Genomic DNA, 24,554 nt, shown 5'->3' on the forward strand with positions numbered 1-24,554 from the left:
CTGAAGGAGGTAGGTCTCTCTCGAAGGATGATTCTAATGTTGGCATGGAACTGCTTGTGCTATTATTTATAATCATATTTGTAGATGTATCTAAACTTGGATCGTCTTCCTCAGGGGGCGGCAAAAAGTTTTTTAATTCTCCTTCACCTAATAGTTCAAAGGCTATACTGTCTTTTGATAAGATATTTTCTCTCGTTGAAAGTGAAGGTGGTCTTTCTATTGAACCATGTTCCTTTAAATTACATCCACTTAGTTTGCTCACTAGCAGGTGAGTTAATTCTTCCTGTTCTTTCTGTTTATAATATTGTGTTATTTTTGGTTGTTGTTTTTTTTAAAAGGTTTTTTACTTATATTCATTTGTAAATTCATGGTTGTAGAGGGGGTAATACCCTGCTCTCTATAAGATTGTCTTGTTAGGACCATTTTGTTTCAATTGTTCCCAACTCCTTTTTATAATACACAAAGGTTTGGTCTTTCTTTTTTCTTTCTAGCACTCTTTATTTATTTTCCTATTTAGTTTTTCTTCTCTTTGTGAAAGTATATGCAAGAGTTTCAAGGTTCCAAGTTAAAATATCCGTCTTTCTATGATAAGATAAGACTAAAGTTTGAAAGGAAGTTCTTTGAATTACAACTGCGTTATTTACTGTCTCTGATGTCGAACGGACCTCAAATAGATAAGCACGAAGTTTGTAAATTGTAAAAGTCCCGCATTAATAGAGCTAGCAGTATCTTTTAAGGAGTAGTAGAGTGATAAAGAGTCTAGCATTCATGAGTCTTAGAAGTGAAGGTTAAAATAAAATAAAATAAGGTATATTCACGGAGCTTCTTTGTTTTGCGTCCTATCACGTAGCCATCTTGAACTCCTCCCCCTTTGGGGAAAATAATGTACTTTAAATGTTTATGTATACACAGCATGCATAGGATTGGTCTTGATATTTCCACTAGAAGTGGTTGTGCAGAAAAGGTTGTTTCTCTTACATTTTGTACTTTGATTTATGCCTTCTTTGACATACAGTGCAACACCATTCCCAGTATGGTCTGAGAACATGCGACATAGCCATCTTGCTAAAGATAAGCGAGTCTAGGTCTGTATGGGAGATGACCTGCAAATCCCATGTACTCTGTCTTCAGTCCCAGAATGAAAGAAAGGAGGGATATAAATGTACTAAATAAATAAAATAACACCAGAGTTCTCCAAGTTAAGATGGTGAAGCCTTAAGGACTTGGTGTTAAACAAGAATATAGATAACAGTGGTGTACTGAAAACCTGCTCAAATGGGGAGAATCAGAAATACATTTGGTATACTTTTATTTTGCTTATTTAGTACATTTATATTCCATATTTCTTTCATGACTATTGTGAGCCACTTTTGACACAGTTTACTGTGGGGAAATGGAATATAAATAATCTCAAACTTACATTCCCATTTGGTGGGCATTTTGGAGAATAAAATCTCCTGTAACCCCAATGAAAGGAATGGAAGCAGCTGCACAAAAGTAGAGGTTAGTCTTGTTTATTTTGGTTGGGCTTGCACAGGAGAATGTTTCAGGGGCTTGTGCCCATGGCCTCCTTACACTTTCTGGGCAACCGTGACCATTTTCCCCATTATTTATCAAACTTCTGAAAGCTGAACGCCTCCTTGTCCTTACTGTGCCTGTTTCTTATTGTTGCTTACAGTCTTACTTACATATTGCCCCATCTACTTCCTCCCCAAATAGATTATGAATCCCTTCCTAGTGCATTAACATATATCCCAGTCCTCCTAACACATACATATGAAAATAGGCCCCATTGATTACAAGATGATGCAGGTATCTATGCTTCACAAAATTCTTCACCAGACAAAATATCCAATAAACACCCAATGCGGGAAAGGGGGTATGCTCCTTTTCTATATGATTTTCAAGGAACAACTTGCTGATCTGGGCCAAACATAGAAATTGTAGGAAAACATTGGTGGAGTGCATACAAGCCAGCATTATATGAAATATGGTCTATGTGGTAGCCCCCCCCCACAGAGAGAGAGAGAGAGAGAGAGAGACAGAGAGAGAGAGAGAGAGAGAACACCATTTCACATCTTTCACATAATCATGGCAATGCTGAGCCACTAGATGGCATAATATTTCCACCTATAACAAATGCCATTAATGTTCCTTCTCTTCTCCAGCCTTTGACTTGTTTTCCCTATAGTTAATTAGTTGTGTCCAGTGAAAACAAGTTTGGCTGCTTCTGAGTTCCATATTTACTCTATCATTAGGACCTACTATAAGCTAACAAATGAATGTAGTTCTTTTCCGACACTTGTTGAAAAGGTTAGAGAGACAGAGGGAGGGGAGGGAGAGCTGCCTTCAGAAAACTGTGGGCAGGATCCAAAGAATTGCACAACCATACCTATGCACACAAGAGGGCTTTGGACTTGTATTTCATGAACAGCAGCCACTTGTGCCACACACATTTTTTTTAAAAATGGGGGGTTGACATGGTGCATGTGAATTACAGTTCACAGCTGATTCATGCCATCTAGAAATCAGGCATATATTGTTGCGCACCACCCCAGTCTCTGAGTGGTGAGAGATTTCCAGGAGTCCCTACGCTCGCCCAGGGTTTGGTTTCTTGGAAAGAAGGTCAGCGGAGTCTGTGGTGTCTTTATGAAATATGGTTTATTTATTTACACACATTCAAGCCTGAGTTTAGGATGGAGGGGTTCAAGACATCAGCAGTCCAACAGATCTTGCATTTTCCATCAGGCTTACAGGAGGCACCCCAAATCCATGGTGCAGAGAGCCAGCCTCTCTGCCTGCCTTCAGTCCCCAGCCTTTTTTTCTCCCACCCAACTTCAAACTCAAACCTCTCCTTGGCCTCAGGAAGGGGAGGGGGCTCTCCTGAAGAGTTTCAATAACAATAGGATCTTCCTGACTCATTCCCCAGTTAATGGGCACTTGATAGGCCTATTAACTCACCTGGCCATTCTATTAGACTAACAAAGGGATGTCTTGCCAGCAGAGCAGATTTCTCACCTCCAGGTGCAGAGTTCCAAATTAGAGGCTGAAGGGGACATAGAAATCATCTATCTCAACTCCACACCCATAAAACTACCCCCTTCCCTGACAAAGGTCTGTTCCAGACCTGCAAACAAACAACAGAATAACAGCTTTTCCTACAAACAAATAACAAATACAGGCTAATAAGACATTGAAATATACATCATAAAAAGCATAGCCATAGTACAGTCTCATTTCAAAACAACACAAATTCAAAAACAGTCCATTCCTTTGCAGCAAGTTCTCAATTAACTGCTCTCTCTTTAGGCTTCCTCTTCTTTCTTGGAGCTCCCAGTCACAGTTCTGCATCTAAACTGCTTACCCAGTCCTCATACTTGGCAGTGGCCTAGATAGTGAGTTCCTGACATGATTAAACCAGATTACAGCCTCAGTACTGGAGCTCCTTTGTCCTGCCTTGTGCCACTGCAGCACAGCAGCCCTCAACCACGCACACATTTTCCCTTGCTCCCCCAAACATTTGTACACACACCCACAATCTAACAGACAGTGCAGTAAATCTTAAACATTAAATCTTTATTGCAAAAACCTATCAGCATAATTTCATCCAAAAAATCATTAAACAGCTCATATCCACACAAGCATGCAAAAGCACAAATCAAAATCCAAAAAGCAATACTGAAACCATCAGAAGAATTCCTACAGCAAATCAGTACACAGTCCCATAAGCACAAACCCCACCCCCAAACCATGTGGTTGCCCACATGGCCCTTTGTCTTGGGGCTTCATGGAGTTCCCAGTCCACACTGATCCCTGCTGCTGCCTGCAGGGTCTTGGGATGCATCTCCAGGGACACATTTGTTTTCTCATCAGCACACAGCAGACTGTAGCCATTTTCCTCCCACTCTCCGCCCTGGGAAAAGTCTTTAAGCCAGTCCACCTCATCTCCGGCCCCAAACTCCAAATCAAAGTCCTGCCACAAGTCTTTATCTGGGGGCATCTTCTTCAGGACTAGCTGGTCTAGCCCACCCAGGTTGGCAGAAAGAAATCTTCTCTGTTCTTCCTTGCCAGTATGAATCATGGGCCCAAACAGAGGAAGGTAACCCTCCCAGTTTCACTTCCCCTCCAAACTCACAGGGTGCTGGGTGCCTCTAACTGCTGGAATTTGCTCAGGGACTGCACCCATCATAGGAACTGCATCCCACCCTACAAGACCATTATGGGACACCCAAGGGGCAAAGTCACTTAGGGATTTTATCTCACCATCTCTCCAGGTGCTGGGAGCTCCTCTTGGACTTGCACTCCCACCTCAGGCTTTTCCTCCTGCATTTTTTCTTGCACAGCCATTTCTTCAGCTGCTGGCAGCTCCTCTTGCACACACATCTCCAACTTTTCCTCCTGCACTTTCTCTTCCACAGCTGGCACACACGGGGTGAAGAAGTCTATCAACAGCTGCTGTTCTCCAGCCTGTAGTTCACCTTTCTCTCTAAGGTCTTTTCTTCCTTCTGCACTACTTCTTCAACAGCAGGCACACAGGGAGCAGAGAAATCTATCAGCAGCATCTATTCTCCAGCCTCTACCCCACTTTCTTCTGAGGCATCTTCCTCTTCATTTTCCAGCCTGCCCTCCTTCAAACATTGGGGCTTTACTTCCAGCTTTCTGGTGTCTTCCCCCCGGCAGGCTCCTGGACAATCAAAGCCTCTTCTTCCTCCTCCGGTACTGACTGCAACTCCTCACAGTCCAAGCCCTCCAGCTGCCCATCCACTTTCTGGATCTCTTTAGCCACCCCCATCTGGGTGCTCTGCAGCTGGACTCCTGGGACACTCTCGACCCCTTGTAGCGGCTGATCAGGCAGGGCTCTTACTTCCTTGCATGGGGTCTCCTTTTTCTCTCCAAAGATGCTTTCAAACATCTCCCCCATTTGTTGCCAGTGCTCCTGGCACTCTCATTGCCTTTGCTGCTGGACCTCCTGCCATTCTCGGTTTCCAGTCCCCTGATCATCTTTGTTGCCCTCCTCTGAACCTGTTCCAGTTTGTCTGCATCCTTCTTGAAGTGCGGAGACCAGAACTGGACGCAGTATTCAAGATGAGGCCTAACCAGTGCTGAATAGAGGGGAGCTAGTACTTCACGCGATTTGGAAACTATACTTCTGTTAATGCAGCATAATATAGCATTTGCCTTTTTTGCAGCCACATCGCACTGTTGGCTCATATTCAGCTTGTGATCAACGACAATTCCAAGATCCTTCTCACACGTTGTACTGCTGAGCCAATTATCCCCCATCTTATAAATGTGCATTTGGTTTCTTTTTCCTAAGTGTAAAACTTTGCATTTTATTAACAGAAAACATTCTGTTGTTTTCAGCCCAATGCTCCAGCCTGTCAAGGTCCCTTTGAATTTTGTTTCTGTCTTCCACGGTATTAGCTATGCCCCCCAATTTTGTACCAACTGCAAATTTGATAAGCATGCTCTGTACCTCCTCATCCAAGTCATTAATAAAAATGTTAAAGAGCAAATGCAGCACAGTAACCAGAGAGGGTGGTGGAGGCCACTTTGTGTGCCAAGTGCAAACACAGAATTCACACACACACACACACACACACACACACACACACACACACACACACACACACACACACACACTGTCATCTTTTACCTCCACAGTTCTTTATCTCCATTCTGCAGTGACACCATCTGCATAGCCAGCTGTTCACTTCTAGTATCCTACTTTCTTTACCAACACTATAGGAAGTGATAACACCACGTACTTCTCTTTCATTTTCTTCCCCCAAGCTTCCTGCTGTCTGGAGACCCATTCAGGATTTCTTCTGGCTGTATCATTCATTCCCACATGAACAGTAGTGTAGTGGTAAATTCAAAACTACAGGGTCCCTTCATAAAAATCACAGCCACTCCCCTTCCCCTTTTTGCTGCTGGGTTGAGAATGAGATCCTTGTTAACTCCTTCTCCCACAACAACAGATGTACATAGGAGCCAATCAACATGAAAGAGTCTTCTCAGTGGCTGGAAACAAAGCCCTATGAGGACAGACTAAAAGAACTGGGCATGTTTAGCCTGGAGAAGAGAAGACTGAGGGGAGATATGATAGCACTCTTCAAGTACATGACAGGTTGTCACATAGAGGAGGGCCAGGATCTCTTCTCGATTGTCCCAGAGTGCAGGACACGGAATAATGGGCTCAAGTTGCAGGAAGCCAGATTTTGACTGAACATCAGGAAAAACTTCTGGAATGGTGTATCCAGTTCTGGATGCCACAATTTAAGAAGGCCATTGACAAACTGGAGCATTTTCAGAAAAAGGTGACCAGGATGGTGAGGTGTCTAGAACCCAAGTCCTTAGACGAACAGTTGAGAACTGGGTATGTTTCGCTTGGGCCCTGTAGAAGAAAATATTTAGGGGAGACACGATAGCAATCTTGATGAGCTGCCACAGAGAAGATGGAGCAGGCTTGTTCTCTGTTGCCACAGAGGGTAGGACTAGAACCCATGGGTGGAAATTGCAGGGAAACAGATTTCAACAAAGATAAAATTCCTAATGGCAAGAGCTGTTCAAGTATAGAACAAACTGTTTCAGGAGGTGATGGGCTCTGCTTTACTGGAGGTATTTCAGAACAGCCTAGACAGCCACCTATCAGAGATGCTGTTGTTGCTTCCTGTATTGTAGATCCTACACCAGAGGGCTGAACTAGGCTATTCCCTTCCAACTCTAATTGGTCTTGCAAAGTGTATCCGCTCTAAGGAACAAAAGTCATCCTTCCTCATGTATTCTCTGTCCTTTTGTATTCCCTGCATTCATTCCTCCCTTTAATCTCCTCTAAAGTCTGAGTTGCAGAAGTCCTTGGGTGAGGAAATGAACATCATTGGGTGGTATCCATTAGAAGTTCCCCTCCCTCTCCCCATGCACCCCCATCCTCCCCCCCAATCTGGGCTTTTCCTCAACCCTCTGAAAAAGATTTGGGGATGGGGGGCGTGGGTAGAAGAAATAGAGAACTACCATTATGCAAACTGAAAACATTGCAGTAACAGAACTACTTCATTGAATACTGCCCCATGTTCTGAAAACATTTATTCTCCATCTATAGCTGACAACAAAGATAAATGAAAACTAGTAGTGTACAATAGTTCCCCCCTCAAAGCCTCTGCAATATTACTGGGGATGCTGAGTACAAAAATTGACACATTTTCCAGGTAGAGATTTACCTGGTCCAGGTACCAAAAATTTGCTGTTCTCAGCAAACGAACATAGAACATAGACAAAATCTGTTCTCAAGTTAGGTTTGAATTTGTGCCCTCTCCATTGCCACACCCATCTCAGTGTCCTGCTGCCACCTGACCCCAACTTGTAACTATTCTATACAAAAAGTGCTGACATAAAGAAGAAACAAACTCTCCGTGTCCTGTTGCTCTTTCACGGGTATTTAACAGACAGACTATTTTGGTTTACAACTGTATACCTGCTTTCCTATATGATTTGTCATTTCCAAGATAAAATCTTAAGGCATCATGCTACCAATCTGTGATGCAAGGAGGACTAATAAAATCAGGTCTTTATCTTATTATTAATGAAGTGGTGTGGGCCTCAAGCCTCTTTCCTGGTTGTCATGGTAGCTCAGGCTACAAGGCTCCAGAAAACATAAAAGAACAGCAAGTGCAAGACCACACATTCCATCCTGTCTTGTTGATTAACCAGGCTGTCAAATGAAAGCAAAGCACCAGTACTTTCGTAGATCAAATCTGCAAAGTGAAGAGCAACACAGCAAAACGACTCAATGGACTGCAAGTGTAAGTACTCTTCTCAGTTGCTAAACAAAACTGTGTGCCATGATTACAGAAAGAGCAGAGCATAATTCTTCTTGTCTGGGAAACAAGCCGTTTTGACCACAACAGCATTATTTCTCTGTAATTAAGCTTCATTCCAAAGTGGAAATCTTTTTCTGAATCTCAAACTTCATTCCCATGCAGTTTTTGCTGTGAATTAGTTTGTAAATAAACTTTTAATATCAGAATGTTGCATGCAGGTGTAGGACTTTATTATTTGTGAATGAATATTCTTTACTATATAAATATAAGCAACAACACTAAAGAATGGTTTTACTAGAACAATTGTTCATCTGATCTAACAACTTTTGCAAGTTCAAAGGTACTAGCTTTCTGAGCTATGTTGACTGTATAGGAATAAGGACAAAGTCAAATCATATTTTTAGTGTTAACCTTGTCCTTAGAAAATTGCCCGTATGTTGCAAGGGTTTGTTTTGTTTATTTGTAAAATAAAGGTAATAGTGCTGATTAGCTAAATTTATAAAGCTACAAAACATGCAGCTCAAGGCAGGGTGGAACAGAGCACTGTGTTTGGAGAAAGATGGTCATTTAACATAACTAGAATTTGAAAAGGGATAGTTCTGGTGTATATGCCCCCCCCCCCCGAATCAATAATGAAACCTATGGCATAATTCTAATGTAACTAGTGATTATAAATGCCTCCGATTTTAAATAGATTTTAAGACCTGGTTAATGATATGCACTTAATATAACTTCTTCATCAACATGTAGGCAGTCCAAAATCAGTTGTCAGTTGGCAAATTTAAACTGTTGTCATTTGTTTGGGAGATAATACTTTCCTTTGCCTGCTTGCCTTTCACGTTAGTTTGCCTCCTGTTAAATTTTGAATTCCTATCTTTTTCAGTCTCAGTTAAGGAGAATGCTTTCTTCCAGTATCAGTAGAAACATTTAGTGGGAGTGACAGGCTGCTATGATACCACATGCTTGGGTAAAACAAACATTGGCAATGCGATCATTCCACTGGCATTTGTAAGTTTATCTAAAAGAAAACTAATTCCAGGAGCTGAAACCTGGGAGGCTTTTATTTTTAAAAAAGTTCTCTCTTATATAGCTTTTCTCATTTTAATGGCAATGTTGCTGCTTAAAAATGTAACACAATATAATATGTAGTTTGGGGTCAAACTACATCTAGATCATTCACATAGCACTTAGCCATTATATGGCATTACATCCAAACCAACCCAGCATGTATAGTATACTGACAAGGTAGACCACAAAAAGTTGCTTTGAAATTAAGCCCTTACAGAATTATATTTTTAAACCAAATGTTCATAGATCTGATTAAATATACAATGAGACAAAATATCTGTACAAACTCATCCTGCAGGATTTTGCAGTCATGAGAGTAAAATAGGTTGCAGGATTTATTTACACAAAACTGGCTTTTTTGTAGCAGTTCGGCTTTTGTTTGGTTTTTAAGGATCAGAGGGCTACTATCTAGTCCTATTGGAATGTTACTTATTGGGTGAATAAAAACAAGTTCCTAATTTAATTCCATCTTATCTTGGAAATGCAGTTTCATGGTTTTTCCTTCAGAAACAACTGAACTGCAAAGCCTGAACATTGTATATAAGACTTCTCCTAAACTAAACTGCTCTTTGAAAACAGATTGCTTTTTATATTCGCTACAAGGTTTTGGTATTTCACCTTTTTTCTCTTCCTATTTCCTTGTCACTTATTTCTGTTTATAAAATAATATGGGTAATATCCAATGTTATTCATACAGAGAGTATTAACAGAAAACTAGCTGTTGGACTGTCCATTAAAATCAATGGACAAATAAAAAAAATAATGGGTCTACTCTGAGTGTGATGAATGTTGGATATCATCCTAAAATTGGCATTTTATAGTTGCATTGTTGGTACTGACAGGTTTGTCTCAATATATTATGAAGTTGGAATTCTCTAAGGCCAGATCAGGCACGTATTATACAGCCACAACAGTGGCTATAGCCAGTGTGGATTTTTCACATTCCGCATTGTTAAATTGAAAATACCCCACCTTCCCATTCTGATGCTTCCTATAAGCTCATTTGAAAACGAAACCTTACAAAACTTATAGTCCTGAACTCAGAAACACTTGCTTAACAACCCTGTAAACAATCAGAACAATCAGAGAGAATTGAGAGTTCAAAGTCTAAAAAGAAAGGGGGGGGAACCAGATCCCTTTTGGACTTCTTTCTGTCAGAGTTCTCATAATCTGTTGAAATTCATTAAAAATCAGCCATGTTCACAGAGGACCAGTAATCCTGGCATCTCCTAGCAACTCTCAGCGCCTTTCACTAACTACACTTCCCAGGATTCTTTGGGAGAAGCCATGACTGCCTAAAGTTAAATAACAGTCTGGTGTGAATGTAGCCAGGGACAGCTTTGGTTTAAATTTGGGTGGGAGGCTTCATGTGCCTGCTGTAGAATAAAACGATGGGGGAAACGCTGAAAAGCAATGATACTGTTCACAATGTTTTCCTTTGAGAAAGGAAAGGGACTTCCCCTCTGCCCAGTGCCCACCTACCCCATGTCCTGCTCCCCTGGTACATTCACTATAGTTGCCCAAATTCCCTGCTTTTTAAAGTTTGATACAAATATCTGTTGGCTATAGGTACGTTCTTAATCTGCAAGGTTTTTTGCCTATTAGTGAATACATAATATGGGCAGACTTAGGGCCAAATTGCACATTGTATGCAGTTGTATATAAACTTGTCTAGGCAGGGGTGTTTTTTTAAAAAATAAAAAGCAGTGAAGGGAATTGCAGTCTTCAGTGGAGGACCACTGGGGAAAGGGGCTGCTTAACCTTTTCTTCCTGGGCCATTTGTCTGCTCAAAATTGCACACCAGATGCTTTTCTTCCTATTAGGATGGCCATGTGTTCAAATAGCCCTCTATTTGATGGGTTGTCCAGTTCAATTCCTACTGAAAGATAAAGAACCATGAGAAGGGAGAACAGGGATGTTTAAGTTGCCCATCAACAGTTAACACCTGAACAGCAGACTGAGCAGGGACACAGGTCACTTGGTCACAGTCTTCCCCCTTGCTGAGATGTGTTGCATTTCTATTTATTTTATAGTAATTTCTAAATGTGTACCTATCAACATAAGTTAGCAAATGTAAATTTCACACAAAACTGTGTCCACTTCTGTCCTCTATTTTTGGGGGGGGGTTTCTCCTTTTTGGCAGTGTCTGCCACCCTACAAGGAAATGAGGTGGGAACACAGTATATATTTTGTGGGGACAAAAACAGCTGGGGCTAGTTTTGAGCATGAAAAAAAGCAGCCCAATGGCAAAAGATTAAGCAGTCCTTCCCCACACTGATCCTGCTCTCAAGATTTTCAGCCACTCATTTTTTTAAAAATCAGGTCAGATTTATATACCACTGTGTATAATATAGTTTGGCCTCATGCAGAAAACGTATTTTATTGCTAGGTGTCCTTGTACGATTTTTGCAACTTTATCGTGTTTTGACAAATAATAATCCAGCAATCACATGATCTCTGTGGATTCTAACTCCTCTTCACATTTCCAACATAGGTCTAATGCCAAAGTCTTGGTAATATACTCTTTATCATGATTTGGAGGTAATATATTCAGTTCATCTTTGGAAATCCCTCTTAGAAATCCTTATCTTTTAGTTTTCAGGTAACTAGCCTTCAGCCAATCATTAGACAACTTATCATCAACAACCTCTAAGGCTTTCCAGATATTTTCCATGCAAGGCCTCAGACGTCAAGCCTAGCATTCTGTAAAAGTTATTTATTTCTGTTCATTCAAATTAATTGTCTTTCAAATTCAACGGTGTAAGCCTAGCATTTGTTTCTACTAATTGCTTGAAAGATTGATAGGTCAGATGTTTTAAAATGTTTCACAGAGAGCAACCGGACCCTTAAAGAGTGAAAACAAGTTAAGGAGTCTCTGTCCTCACATAGATCTTGAACTATATAGTCTGTCTACCAAAGAAGCTGGAGTGGTGCATTCTGAAAACTTAATTATTAGTGTTATACCTTAAACAATATGAGATTGATTTGGATACTGAACTGGAACTGAGGTTTTCAATGCTGACTTCACTCAGGATTTGACTGTTTCTCCTCATTTGGTACTTTCAGTGTGGTGTTAGTTTAAGGAGTTGTTGAATGAAATGTATTATTCACTAATAGGCAAAAATACCTTGTGGTTTAAGAACGTATCTATAGCCCACAGTTATTTCTATCAAACTTTTAAAAGCAGGGAAATTGGGCAGCTATAGTGAATGCACCAGGGGAGCAGGAGACCTGACCTCCTCTCTGAGATACTGTATTATCGTACAAATTTGTAAAAATGCAAACATAATTTGGGTTGGTCGGGGCCTGACCAGCAAAGCTACAAGATGGCTGCCTAGTTTCCCAGCTCTGCTGTCCTCTGGATAATGTTCCCAAATTAAACATGGTAATCTCTAAAATTTTACTTCTCTTTAAAAGTTAGCCCCCTGGGGTATGCTACCGACCATTTCTAAAGCAAAAAAAGGGGGCTTAATGGGCTATTTTAGGCCCTTAGAAACAGACTGTTTGATAGCAACAAAGAGATTAGTGGTAGACAACATGGTGCCATGTCAGGCAAAAAACTCCAGCGCGGCTACCCAAGAATCTGGGACTGCACCTCTTAACTTTCGTGAGGAATTAGCTATGCAATTTAGACTATTAAAAGGAAAAATGAAAAGCTGCTGGGAAGCAAAATTAAAACCCCTAGAGAATAAAATGGAGTCTTTGGCAACAGGTTGGGGGATATAGCAGCCTGTGCATCAGAAGCCTTGGATTTGGGGCTGGCTAACACAGAAGAAAATCTTTTACTCAAACAAGAGAATAAAATGATAAAAAACAAACTGGAAGAAATGTATGATCGGGCCCGTCGCTCAAACATATGCTTTCGTGGCATTAAAGAAGGATCTGAAGAGCATTCAGCATCCATGACTGCTTTTATTGTGCATGGCTCGCAACTGCGATCCCAGAGTTTGAACTTCACACTGCAGATTTAGAAAAGGCACATCGGGCACTGGCAGCAAAACCTAAGGATGAAGCTGCTCTGAGAGACATTATAGTATGTTTTGCACGATATACTAAAAAGGAAGAGCTTATGTAATGAGTACGAAAAATGAAGGAATTAATGCATAATGGACAAACTGTGCTGACTTTACATGATCTTTGTCCCGAGACGCTGCAATGACGAAGAGAGCTCCGCCCCATCACAATGGCACTACAAAAGGCTGGTATAAAATATAGATGGGGATTCCCTTTTAGATTAATAGTTATTCGTAACGGTCAACAACTTATCGCAACATTGCCTAAAAATGCTCTATCTTTACTCACTGCCTGCAGTTTGGAATGGCCAGAGAATGAAGAAGGTGCAGAGGTGGAAAACAACGGGCACAATAAAAATCAATGCTGGAAAACCAAACACTCAAAGATAGCATCCAAGTCACATAACACATTAACAAAGAATGCTTCACGACTGCCAGTTCGACAGGATGATGGCACCACAAGCGACTAACCAAATATTTAACTTTTGTTCATCCACAATAGGATACAGACCATTTTAGACTCGCTACTAGGCAGAGATTACCAAATCAGGATCATAATAAGTGGTGATAAATATGTTTCTTTTTCCTGCTTGTTTCTTCAACATATTTTAGACTTCATATTATTGAAATGGGAACTGGAAAAAACAGTGCGAAGGGATTTCCCTTTCATGTACTGATTTAATCAGATGTAATATTGTTTATCTGGAGGAGGGAGGGTTTTTTGGGGGGACTATTGTTTCTATATAGCGTTTATCAGTTTTCTTTGCACAAGGAGCTTTCCCCTTATAATTTGCATACCAAGACACGTGCAAGGTTCAATTTTAAAGCATGTGCTATGAAGCACAGGCGCTGGCTGGGTTGCAGACCTAAAGCCAGTTATGATGGAATGGATGTGTTGGGTCCATGGTTGTTCACCTGGTTAACTTGTTTAGATATAGGGATGTTGGGGAGTTGGTTGAGGGGGGTTGGGAAAATTAGGGAGGGAGGAACAGGGAAGAAGGGAACAGCCCAAAGGCTTATATCACTGTCACAGCAGTATCCAAGTCTACTTTCATTAGGTAGAAAGGTATACAAGGGTAATCTTTTACATATCAGTAGATATGGATGAGTCAGAGAAATTAAAAATTGTAACATTAGATGTTAAGGGTTTAGGTCATGACTTTAAAAGGAAATGCATTATAAGCTATGTAAAAAGAATGCTTCCCTCAGTACTTTTCTTGCAGGAAATTCATAATCCAAAACCAAAAGAGGTGCTGTTAAAACATGGATATTTTGGTGATCAGTTTCTGGCTACTGGAACATCCAAAGCCCATGGAGTTGCTATAATTTTCAGGTGCAATTTTCCTTTTGTGGTCCAAAAGATCTGGCAAAATCCAGAAGGTTGTTTTATATTTATAGCAGGACTGTTAGATGGTAAGGATCATCTAACCCTTGGCACAGTATACGCTCCAAACCAAGAGCAGATGAAATTCTTTTAAAAGATTTTCAAAAACTCTCCAAATTTCAAGTTGGTCAACTAATTATGGGGGGGGGATTTTAACATCAATATGAAGGGAATGGATGTGGATAGTTTGAACCACAGCGCCAAAACCCCATGGAAACCCTGGGGGAATGAGAATTACTCTAAGACAAGGGCGGTTAAAAATATTTTTTTTATTTACTGCGCTACCTAAATTTAAAAGAGGTTTGGTCAACAAATATATTCCAAGGACCATAGCTTTACCTTTTTTCTTTGGTCTACCACACGCACACATGGTTGAATGGGATCCTCTTCTCAGACACACTTCTCCACTCTATTACAGACACCTCAACAGGATCAATTAGAATAATAGATCATGCCCCTGTAACAGTTACACTTGAAGTGAGACAACGTATAAGCACACCCCCTGGTTGGGGGTTACATCAATGTCTGCTCACTTCATCACCCTGCAAAGACACACTAAAGGAGGAGCTGATCAATTATTTTCAAGAAAATGATATCCCAGGTATACCAATAGGCATTCAGTGGGATGCTATGAAGGTGGTAATTAGAGGAGTCTGCATTAAGGAATTACATAAAGACGAAATAATAGCAAACAAAGAGAAACTTTGGAGACTGAAATCACAAATTTATTGAAAGCTTATGAGGAAACAGGGTCACCTAGAATCCTCCAAACTGTGGAATTAAAAAGAAAAGAATTGGATCTCCTTGATACAAATACAATTCTGGTTAATATGCTACATACAAAACAAATATTTTGAATATGGCAGTAAAGGCTCCAGACTTTTAGCAAATAGACTCAGGTGGAAACGTAGAGCTGCCTGGGTATTTACAGTGCAGAAACCAGATGGTTCAAAGGCCTGGACATCAAAAGAAATAGGGATTACATTTGCATCCTTCTTAAAAGACATATATCAGGAACATCAGATGCCAAAAGAAAAGATTACCAAATATGTAGATAGCCTGTGTTTTGAGCAACCGGAGGAAGAGGAGAAAAAGGAAATTATGAGAGATATTACTCTAGAGGAAGTCAAATTAGAAATAATTCTAAGAAAGTGAATAAATCTCCAGACCCAGATGGCTTTACCAACACATTTTATAAATATTTATAATATCTAATTTCTGTTCTAATATCTAAATTATTAATTTTGTTTAATGGTATTCTTCATGGAGACCCTCTTCCTCAAACATGGTCCATTTCCAAAATTGTGGTTATCCCAAAACAACTCCTCTTTGGTTGACTCATATAGACCCATAGCATTATTAAACACAGATGATAAAATTTTCACCTCAGTTATTGCATGTAGATTGAAGTCAGTTATAAAGAAATTAATTCACCCGGATCAATCAGGTTTTGTGCCCAGATGGCAAATTGCAGACCCAGTTAGACGTATTTTAAATTTAATTCACTACAGTAAACATAACAAAACCCCATTAGTTTTTTTAAGCTTAGATATTTACAAAGCATTTGATTGTGTTCATTGGCCTTTTTTAATCGAAGTGATACAAAAAATGAATTTTGGTAATAAATTCATTCAATTATTAAATAAAATATATTCTCCAACCACAACAACAATATGAGTGAACAGCACAGAATCCACAAAATTTAATATTTTTAGAGGTACAAAACAGGGGTGTCCTCTTTCTCCCCTCCTCTTTCTACTTGTTATAGAACCACTGGCCATTTCTTTCTGGGGTAATCATAATATAAAAGATATTAAAATAGACCAAGAACATCATCTTCTAAGTATTTACGCAGATGACATGGCCTTGTTGGTGACTAATCCCTTAGAGGCAGCCTTACATATAAAAAGAGAGCTCCAACAATTTGTGGAAGTATCTGGACTAAGAGTGAATCTGAAAAAATCTGAAGCTATGTGCTTTCATTTGCCATCACACTTGCAAAAACAATTTGCAGGTGACTTGGACATAAGACTATGTTCAAGACAGATGCGTTATTTAGGAATACAGGTGCATAAGAACCTCAGTAAAGAATTTTTGGCCAACTATAGACCGACCTGGTATAAAATCAGAACAACTAAATAAGTGGGGAAAAACTACAATTACCTTTATCAGCTAGAACTGCAGCAGTTAAAATGACAACCTTATCTAAACTTACCTTTCTTTTCCATGCCCTTCCAGTGCATATCCCGGACAAACAATTAAAGATCTGGCAGAAAGAAATAGAAAAATTAATATTCAATGATAAAAAACCCAGAATCAGAAAGTCATTACTGTATGGCTCCACCCAAAAAGGAGGCTGGGGTATTCCACATCTGAAACACTATTACCATGCTAATCAACTATATTATCTAATCTATATAATGTTAAGACGATAAGATTAAATGATGGGTAGCACTGGAAAACATATCACTGCGGGAGATCCCTTTGGGAACAATCTTCTTCAGGAACACACCAAAATACATATGGAAAGAAGGGGGGGAAATCCATTCACCAAGGCGCTGATTCTGAGTTGGCGCTGTTGGGGAAAGAAATTATTGTCAAATCCATCAGCACTAACACCACTATTTTTTCACACAAACTTTTTAAATAGAAACAGGTACTTACCGTGCCAATTATGAAGAGAAAGAGGGTTTTATAGATTAAGAGACTTCTATATCAACAAAGTCATGATAACATATCAAGCATTTACCACAGCTGTAGGTGGTCAGGATGTCCTCTGGCTACACTGGAGACAGATCTTGGACTTTTTAACCCACCCTGAAATTAAAGCCCAAGCCATTGCAGTCTTCTCTCCATTTGAAAACATCATTCTAGCAGCCAGAGATAGAAATAAGGGAATGATTTCTCAAATATATAGAGTGCTACTATCACTGGACACGGATGGCAGGAATGGGTTGAAAAAAGTATGGGAGATTGGGGTGGTGAGAATGATGAAGAGGAATGGGAAAAGTTGTGGAATAAACCATTTGTCTACACATCCTCCCCACAGATTTGGGAGACCATGTTAAAAGAATCAATGTGGTATGTACTCCAACCTGCTGGAGGGGATGCCCCTCACTGGTGACATGCCACCACATCTGGTGGGGATGTGACAGAGTGAGGCCTTTCTGGACCTGAGTCTTTAAAGAGATACAACATATCACAGCCTCGGCTCCAGAGAGGACCCCACAACTTGCCGTTTTGAATCTTTTTGTAGGGACCAATAAGGACCTTAAAAATAAACTTCTTATAGGTAATTTACTGATGGCTGCTAGGATCACAATGGCAACTTTTTGGAAAGATCTAAATGGAGCCACTCTGGAATACTGGTACCCAAAGGTCTAGTACTTAGCCCTCATGGAAAAGCTAACAACTAAATTTAGATTGGCGCAAGGCATAACTAAAACAGACAAAATTTAAAATATATGGTACCCGTTTGTAGCCTGCATTAACCAAAATGAACATGGTAAAAAACCACCTTCATATTATACCCACATCTGGAATGTTTAAGAGCTGTAATATTTAATAGGAGTTGTTTAAAACATAATGGGCCCAATATTAACACTTGATTTTTACTTTTACCTTTGATGTTGTGTAAAAGACTTGGTAAACATTCTTTAATATTTGGTAAGGAGACAAGATGCCTGCAAAAAAAATTTTTTTTTAAGAGCCTAGATGGGTGGGGGGAGGAATTTGTGGCGGGGGGAAGTTTAGTTTTGAGAAAAATGTTGTTTTTTCTTTTTAATGACTGTATTACAATGGAATATGTTTAACTTTAAAAATTAATAAAAATAAATACAAAAAAACCCCAATTTGGGTTGGTCTTCCATAGTCCAATCCACTACCTGTGTAGCTTGGAAGGATTTGGTAACATGTGCCTCCTGTGCAATCATGCTTAGGATATGTGAAACTGACCTGGGGGAGAGGCAAGGAGGGGGGAAGAGGGAGGGAGGGGAGGAGGAGGGCAGGAAGAGGAAGGGGATGGGAGGAGATTGGGTGGGTGGGCACTGGGCAAAGGGCCCCTTTCTTTCCAAAAGGAAAACATTGTGAACAGTATCATTCTATTTCAGCGTTTCCTCCACCTTTTTATTCTACAGCAGGCACATAAAGCCTCCCAACCAAATTTAAACCAAACCTGTCCCTGGCCACATCCACACCAGACCTTTATTTCACTTTAGACAGTCATGGCTTCCCCCAAAAAATCCTGGAAAATGTAGTGAAAGGTGCTGAGAGTTGCTAGGAGATGCCCTATTTCCCTCACAGAGCTACAATCAGAGCGGCTGATTGTAGATATAAGATTTTTTTTACAGTGCTCCAGATCTTGTGAATATTCATCCAAAAAAATAAACTCTTGCCATTTTTCTAGTAGTATAGATGCTTTAGTATTGCTGTATGAAACATACAATCGCTGCATTTCTTTAAAGGCTCATAAATTAAGGGCAACAATTTATATTAAAATCAGTTTCTCTTAAACTGTAAGTTAGTTTTATAAGCTCGAGTGCAGCACATGTTCTCTCTCCTCAGTTCTAATAACAATTCAAAAGATGGGTTAAAGTACTGGAGCCTGCGTGATTGATTGTAACAGATTTTGTCATTGTAGTCAAACACATTTTCTACTGTCATGAAGAACAGCTTGCTAATTGCTACAGGGAAACTATTTTCAAAATGCAAGCAGTAAAGTAGTTTGAGTAGGAGTCTTGAAACACACACATCCATGTAGGTAACCAGTGGATCAAGTATCAGTGCAGTGAGGGTGGTAAAAATTATCAGAGAAGAATATGTGGCTCAGGATGGTACTTGTTGAAGCACAAAGGAACTTAACATTCAGGACTCACCGACACTAGTTTGTGTTGCAGAGAGAACCAGAAAAGGTGAGCAAGAATTTCCAAAAGTAACTCTTCTTGCAACATCAAAATATACAATATTGTTTCTATGGAATAAACCAGCTCAAGCACTGCAAGTCAAGTCAAGTGTGAAGTTTGGGAGACATAGAAACAAAGCAAAGCTCAGGTCAGTAAAGAGACGCAAGAAAGAAAGAAAAAAGTTATTTTTCAAAAATAGTGTGTTTTTTCTATGTCGTTATTATTCATTACAGCATATATTTCTTGAGGAGGAAATCACCTATTCTGGTGCGTAAGGGATTATGATTCTGAAATCATGGGTTGATTTGGATAGTGTCATAAAAGTCCCAAGCCTAGATGGAATAAACCATAGTCACAGTAGCCACATCCACTCCATTTCTTATTGCCTCTCCTCACACAATGGACAGTGGAGAATCATCTTTATTCTAGCAAGAGAACATACGCACAGAAGGGAAGCTTCAGAAGTTTCCACTACCACTTTTCTATGGGACAACTAAAGTCATACGCTTCCTTCTCTTACTCCTTTTGTCTGCCCAGTTGGGCTAGCCATACCATTAGGAAGAATGAGGTTGCTGCCTTATGTGGCGGATTTGGGGCATCATTAAATGAGCCACAAGTCATCAATTATTTAATTAATTTTATTTTCACTATAGAAGGAGTGGTATTTGAATTATCTGCTTCAGGCAGGCTCCCAAATGTATTGTTGGTCTGGCTGTACGTACCTTCTTTCAGAGGGGTAGGCAGGACAAATGAAGGTAATCAAGAACTAAAATTGAGTGTAATCGTATTTTCCAATCCACAAACTTTGTTGCAGAAATATTCTCTTCCCACCCACTGCCCATTCCCCACCACTGATGCCCATTTGCTCCTTTTGTTAAAAACGACTATTTGTGTGGTTCGTCCTGCCATTGTAAAAACATTGTCTAGGATTGTTGTGTTGCAGCAGTTAGCTGGCAAATAGATAAATAAGTTCAGAGCTAAACAATGTGTGAGTGAAATATTAGTCTGTCTCTAGTACAGTCGTAGTACTGTAGATGTTTTGCTTTAGTTGACTTACCCGAGCTAGAAACCAAGCTTAAATGAGAAAACACCGAGAAACATGTTGTGGGGCAGTAACTGGATCTGCCTGTTAATGCATGATTGGGCTCCTAGATGCATGTGACCAGATTTACTACTGAGGTAATTCCATTGACATCAAAAGCATTGCAGCTGAGATGAATTTGACCTCTGAAGTTTAGTATTAACTGCATTTTTATTGGCATCTCTGGTATGCTGTTGAAGAGGTATCCACGAAGAGACTGGATTAAATACTGGATTTTAAAAGTAATCAAACATCTTTCTTACTTGTTTGGGTGGAAAAGATAAGCATACCATCATTAGAATAGAGACAGCTTTAGGATATCTTTTATTTCTTACCCACTGTGTTGAAAATCGAAGTACCTGGAACTGAATGTACATGCTAAGCATGCTACAGCAGAGAACTCCAACCAAAGAAGGATCATTATCTGGATGTTACCCAGTTTGAATAAGGTGCCTACTCTTCTTTGGGCACTACTTTAAACTCATCTGATCCTATTTTATTCTTGAAAGAGTAATCACTTCTCACAAGCCAATACTTGGTAAATGACCATGGTACCCTTTCAATATGGTACCCTGATAATCATGATGTGCAGAACATTCTCTGTACTGTGGAGCATTTGAAGTTCATGGTGGGATGCTAGCTTGGAACAAGGTTGAAGCTGGCTACTAGTTCCCAGTCCTTATGTGAAAGTTGTAAAGAGCGCTACATGAATAGGCTGAATAAGGAGCTCTATGCTCCTGCACCCCATTTCATACATCTCCATGACTGGAAGACTGCCCCCTTTGAGAAGTCATATGAATGAAAGCTGAGTATGTGCTGGAAGAAGCAAAAGCACAGCATAAGATTCTGGGCCTCAAAATATGGATCAGCAAGGTCACTACTGTCTTAATTCAGTCCTGGAAGTAACATAATTCAAGCACATAATTACATGGAATATAGAGGAAGACAGCTATACATTTCTCTGGCTTAAAGAAGTGGCAATATTTGTTTCTTTCTTACTTGCACTTCACCATGAGGTCCAAGGATGGGTTACAATTTAAGAATACAATATTACACACTGCTCTGTGATAGACCACACCCAGGCAACTGTTCAAGGATTGTACTTTTTCCAGGCAGGAAGGGATGCTGGGCAATTTATACCTCAAAGCAGAAATAGGTAAGCAGGAAAATTTCACATTGTCACCATTCTGATTCTTGTGCAGAGAGCATCAGCTCAGCTATAACACTGATCATGCTGGGCTAGTGCCTGGACTATCCTCTGGTTCTGCATTGTAATATGGTGCAGATCCACTGAGCTCTTGGATTTTATTTTGTTCTTGTATTTTCGTTTTGTTATGGTGTATGGCCAGACAAATAAAACTTGCTTACTTATTGCAGATCCTCTGAAGTGGCTGCATGTTGTCCTGATGCTTATGCAGAGCTAAGGAAGCACCTGTGCAGAAGTGCCTTAGAAGACCAAACTGCTCCAGTCTGTATTCCATTTAAATTATTGAAACATTGACTCAAGACATATTTCTCATTTGGTTATTGCATTAAGGACCGCAAAACAATTCAAACTGAAGCCTATGAAGGGAGACGTGAGGCTCAGCATCAAAATATTATTGTTTCTTATCAACATTTCAGTGTGCAATGCACTTCACAAATAATCTCAAATAAATGAATGGAGAAATGCGACTGAGAGACAGCCTTTACCAAGACAACCCAAAATCCTTATAGAGAAGTAGGAATTTCAGTCTGGGATTAATCTATCTCTGTTTCGCAAAGAGGGTTTTGTGATCACCATGACATATGAAGCCTTCCAAAAGTAAATACTGACCTCAACTCTCAATAATTTGGTCCTGCTTAGAGCAGATGCAAACCAGCCATAAATAGACAAGGTAGGAAATTTGTGGGATAAAGCAGTTTTAAAAGCAATGTGTGCTCTAAGGGAATAATGTCACTTTTATTCTCTGTAGGTTGCAGTAATCAGATGTACTAATTTAACAAAGTAGTGTTCCTGGAGCTATGAAACATGTACTAATTATGGCAGTATTAGCCTACAGGCACCATCTCTTTTTGGTCTGTTTCTTAGGCTTCTGTATGGATAGCTTTGTAAGAGGCCAAAAGAACAACACTGTAATTTTCACCAAGGAAAACACAATTCGTAATTGCACATGTCCTGATGATATTAGTGATAATGACTGTGATTACAATCTGGCAAATCTGATCTGCAATTGTAAGACCGTCTTGCCCTATACTATAGACAAAAGCTACTACAATAATCTGACAATTTGGTTCACAGAAACATCCATGTTGGGAATGCTGCTAAACTTTACAGCTGTGTATGACCTGAAGCTCTCACTATGTGGCACTATTCCTCTGTCAAAAAAATATTTGACCATTTGGGGACTGCGAAGACTACAAATAAAAAGTGAGATCAACGGCCAGTTACAACAGCAGAGTTTAACAATCTACAGCAGCCATGACAATGAAGCACAAGGCAAATTAAAGATGCCCTGCAAAGACAGGAACATGATTACTCACATTGCTGTTTTAGACACATCTCTCTTCAATGGCTTCTCCCCATTGAAATCATACAGCGTGGAAAACATCTCAAACATTACAGACCGCTTTCCACATCTGCCGTATTTGGACACGTTCTTCACCACAAATAACAAAAGCTGTATTATAACATTCATTTACTGACACAGTATGCTTGGCCATTTCTTCACTGCAGTCATAGGCCATCACCAGAAGTACAATGTTGCAGAAGCAGAGCTCCCACCATTCCTTTAAAAGAAGGATGGGAAGCTTTTTCAGCCTGAGAGCCACATTCCCTTTTGGGCAACCTTCTGAGGGACGCATGCTAGTGATGGCCAGGGCCAGAGACATAAGTCGGTGGAACAACAAATGTAAATTTTACCTTTATACAGTAAGCTAGTTTGTACACACACCCCTCTTTATCCTCCATTCAGTCAGGCATGAGGCATTCTCAAAGGACACATTCCAGCCAAGCAAAAACAATTGGGGTATGAAGCTGGGCCAGTGAGGGGTGTGGCTTGAGAAGCATTCCGAGAGCCAGATAGAGAAGCCTGGAGGGCCGCATTCAGCTCCTGGTTCTCCACTTTTGCTTTAAACTACACACACACACAAATCAAAGTAAAAAAGGAATCTTAATTAGCACTGGCTCTATAATTCCTATTTGAGTAAACTACAAAGGGAGCTCATTTTCATTTACTCTGCCAGCTGTCCATGTTTTCTAACTCTAATAAAGTTTGCCAGTTTTACCTAGCCTGCTATGTTCAATACTTAAGGTAACTGACTCCTTGACCTATTTGGTCTAAGTTCAAACAATAATACTGTTTGCAAAAAAACAATAGATTCAATAACAGTTCCCAGTCATTATTCTAGTCCTGGACAATGCCCTTAAAGTAACCAACAAGACTCTTAACAGGCTCCATAGGGATCATGTATCCTAGGACAGTGGTTCCCAACCTGGGGGCCAGGATCCCCAGGGGGGCCGCATAGTAATCCAGAGGGGGCCGTGAACAGTAAAGAAATGAACTATTTATTAATTTTTTAAAAAAAAGTCTTCACTCCCTCTACACTGTCTGTTTTCCACTGCCGCTGCAGATGACACCTCCCCCTTGCTCCAAACAAGAGGGGAGGCCTTTTCTGAAGCTCCAGAGCATCTTTCAGGCACACTAAGGGCAGGCATCTGCCTATAAAATACATGGCAGATGCCAAAGGAGGCTGAGGGTGGAGCTACCAGGAAGAAGAGGAGATTACTATCACTGATTCCTGTCTCCTTGCACTGCCGCTACTGGCAACACCCTTACTTAGAATGAGAGGAGAGGGCTTTTTGTGAAGCAAAAAGAAGCATGCCAGCAAAGAAAGGCTGCTTTTCCCTTTCCTTCCTGGCAGCCAGTCTGCCTCCCTGGGGGGAGGGGGTCACAATTTTTTCCCAGCTTATAAAGGGGGTCCCGTGCTCATAAAGGTTGGGAACCACTGTCGTAGGATATTGCTTTGCTAATATGAATTCATTTTGCCAACATTTTAAGTAGGAAAATACCATCAGATAGGATAAAAAAAACTCTTGGGTTTCCACTGTATTGCCACATCATTTTTACTTTTATACATGATGGTTTAAATAAAGAATGTGAAGGAGCCAAGAGTCCATAATTTTGTAACTAACGTTTCGGGTGACATAACAAGATGCCTCAGGCTCCTCCCCCACTTCCTGCCACACATGTATAATCACAAATGCTTGTTAAAATATGTAGTTTTTTTTTTAAAAAAGCTAGATTC

The 24,554-nt window shown here is 40.1% G+C and overlaps 1 protein-coding gene across 1 annotated transcript; it reads left to right on the forward strand.

The window, feature by feature from the left end:
* Nucleotides 1-207: 207 nt before the first annotated feature.
* Nucleotides 208-24,495, forward strand: EPCIP (exosomal polycystin 1 interacting protein). Its single transcript, XM_061627796.1, has 4 exons — nt 208-268; nt 7,711-7,802; nt 19,181-19,334; nt 21,645-24,495. The coding sequence occupies exon 4, from the start codon at nt 22,272-22,274 to the stop codon at nt 22,950-22,952; it is 681 nt and encodes a 226-aa protein (XP_061483780.1). The 5' UTR covers nt 208-268; nt 7,711-7,802; nt 19,181-19,334; nt 21,645-22,271; the 3' UTR covers nt 22,953-24,495.
* Nucleotides 24,496-24,554: the final 59 nt, after the last annotated feature.

This window comes from Rhineura floridana, chromosome 5 (assembly GCF_030035675.1).
Source record: "Rhineura floridana isolate rRhiFlo1 chromosome 5, rRhiFlo1.hap2, whole genome shotgun sequence".
NCBI classification, from domain to species: Eukaryota; Metazoa; Chordata; class Lepidosauria; order Squamata; family Rhineuridae; genus Rhineura; species Rhineura floridana.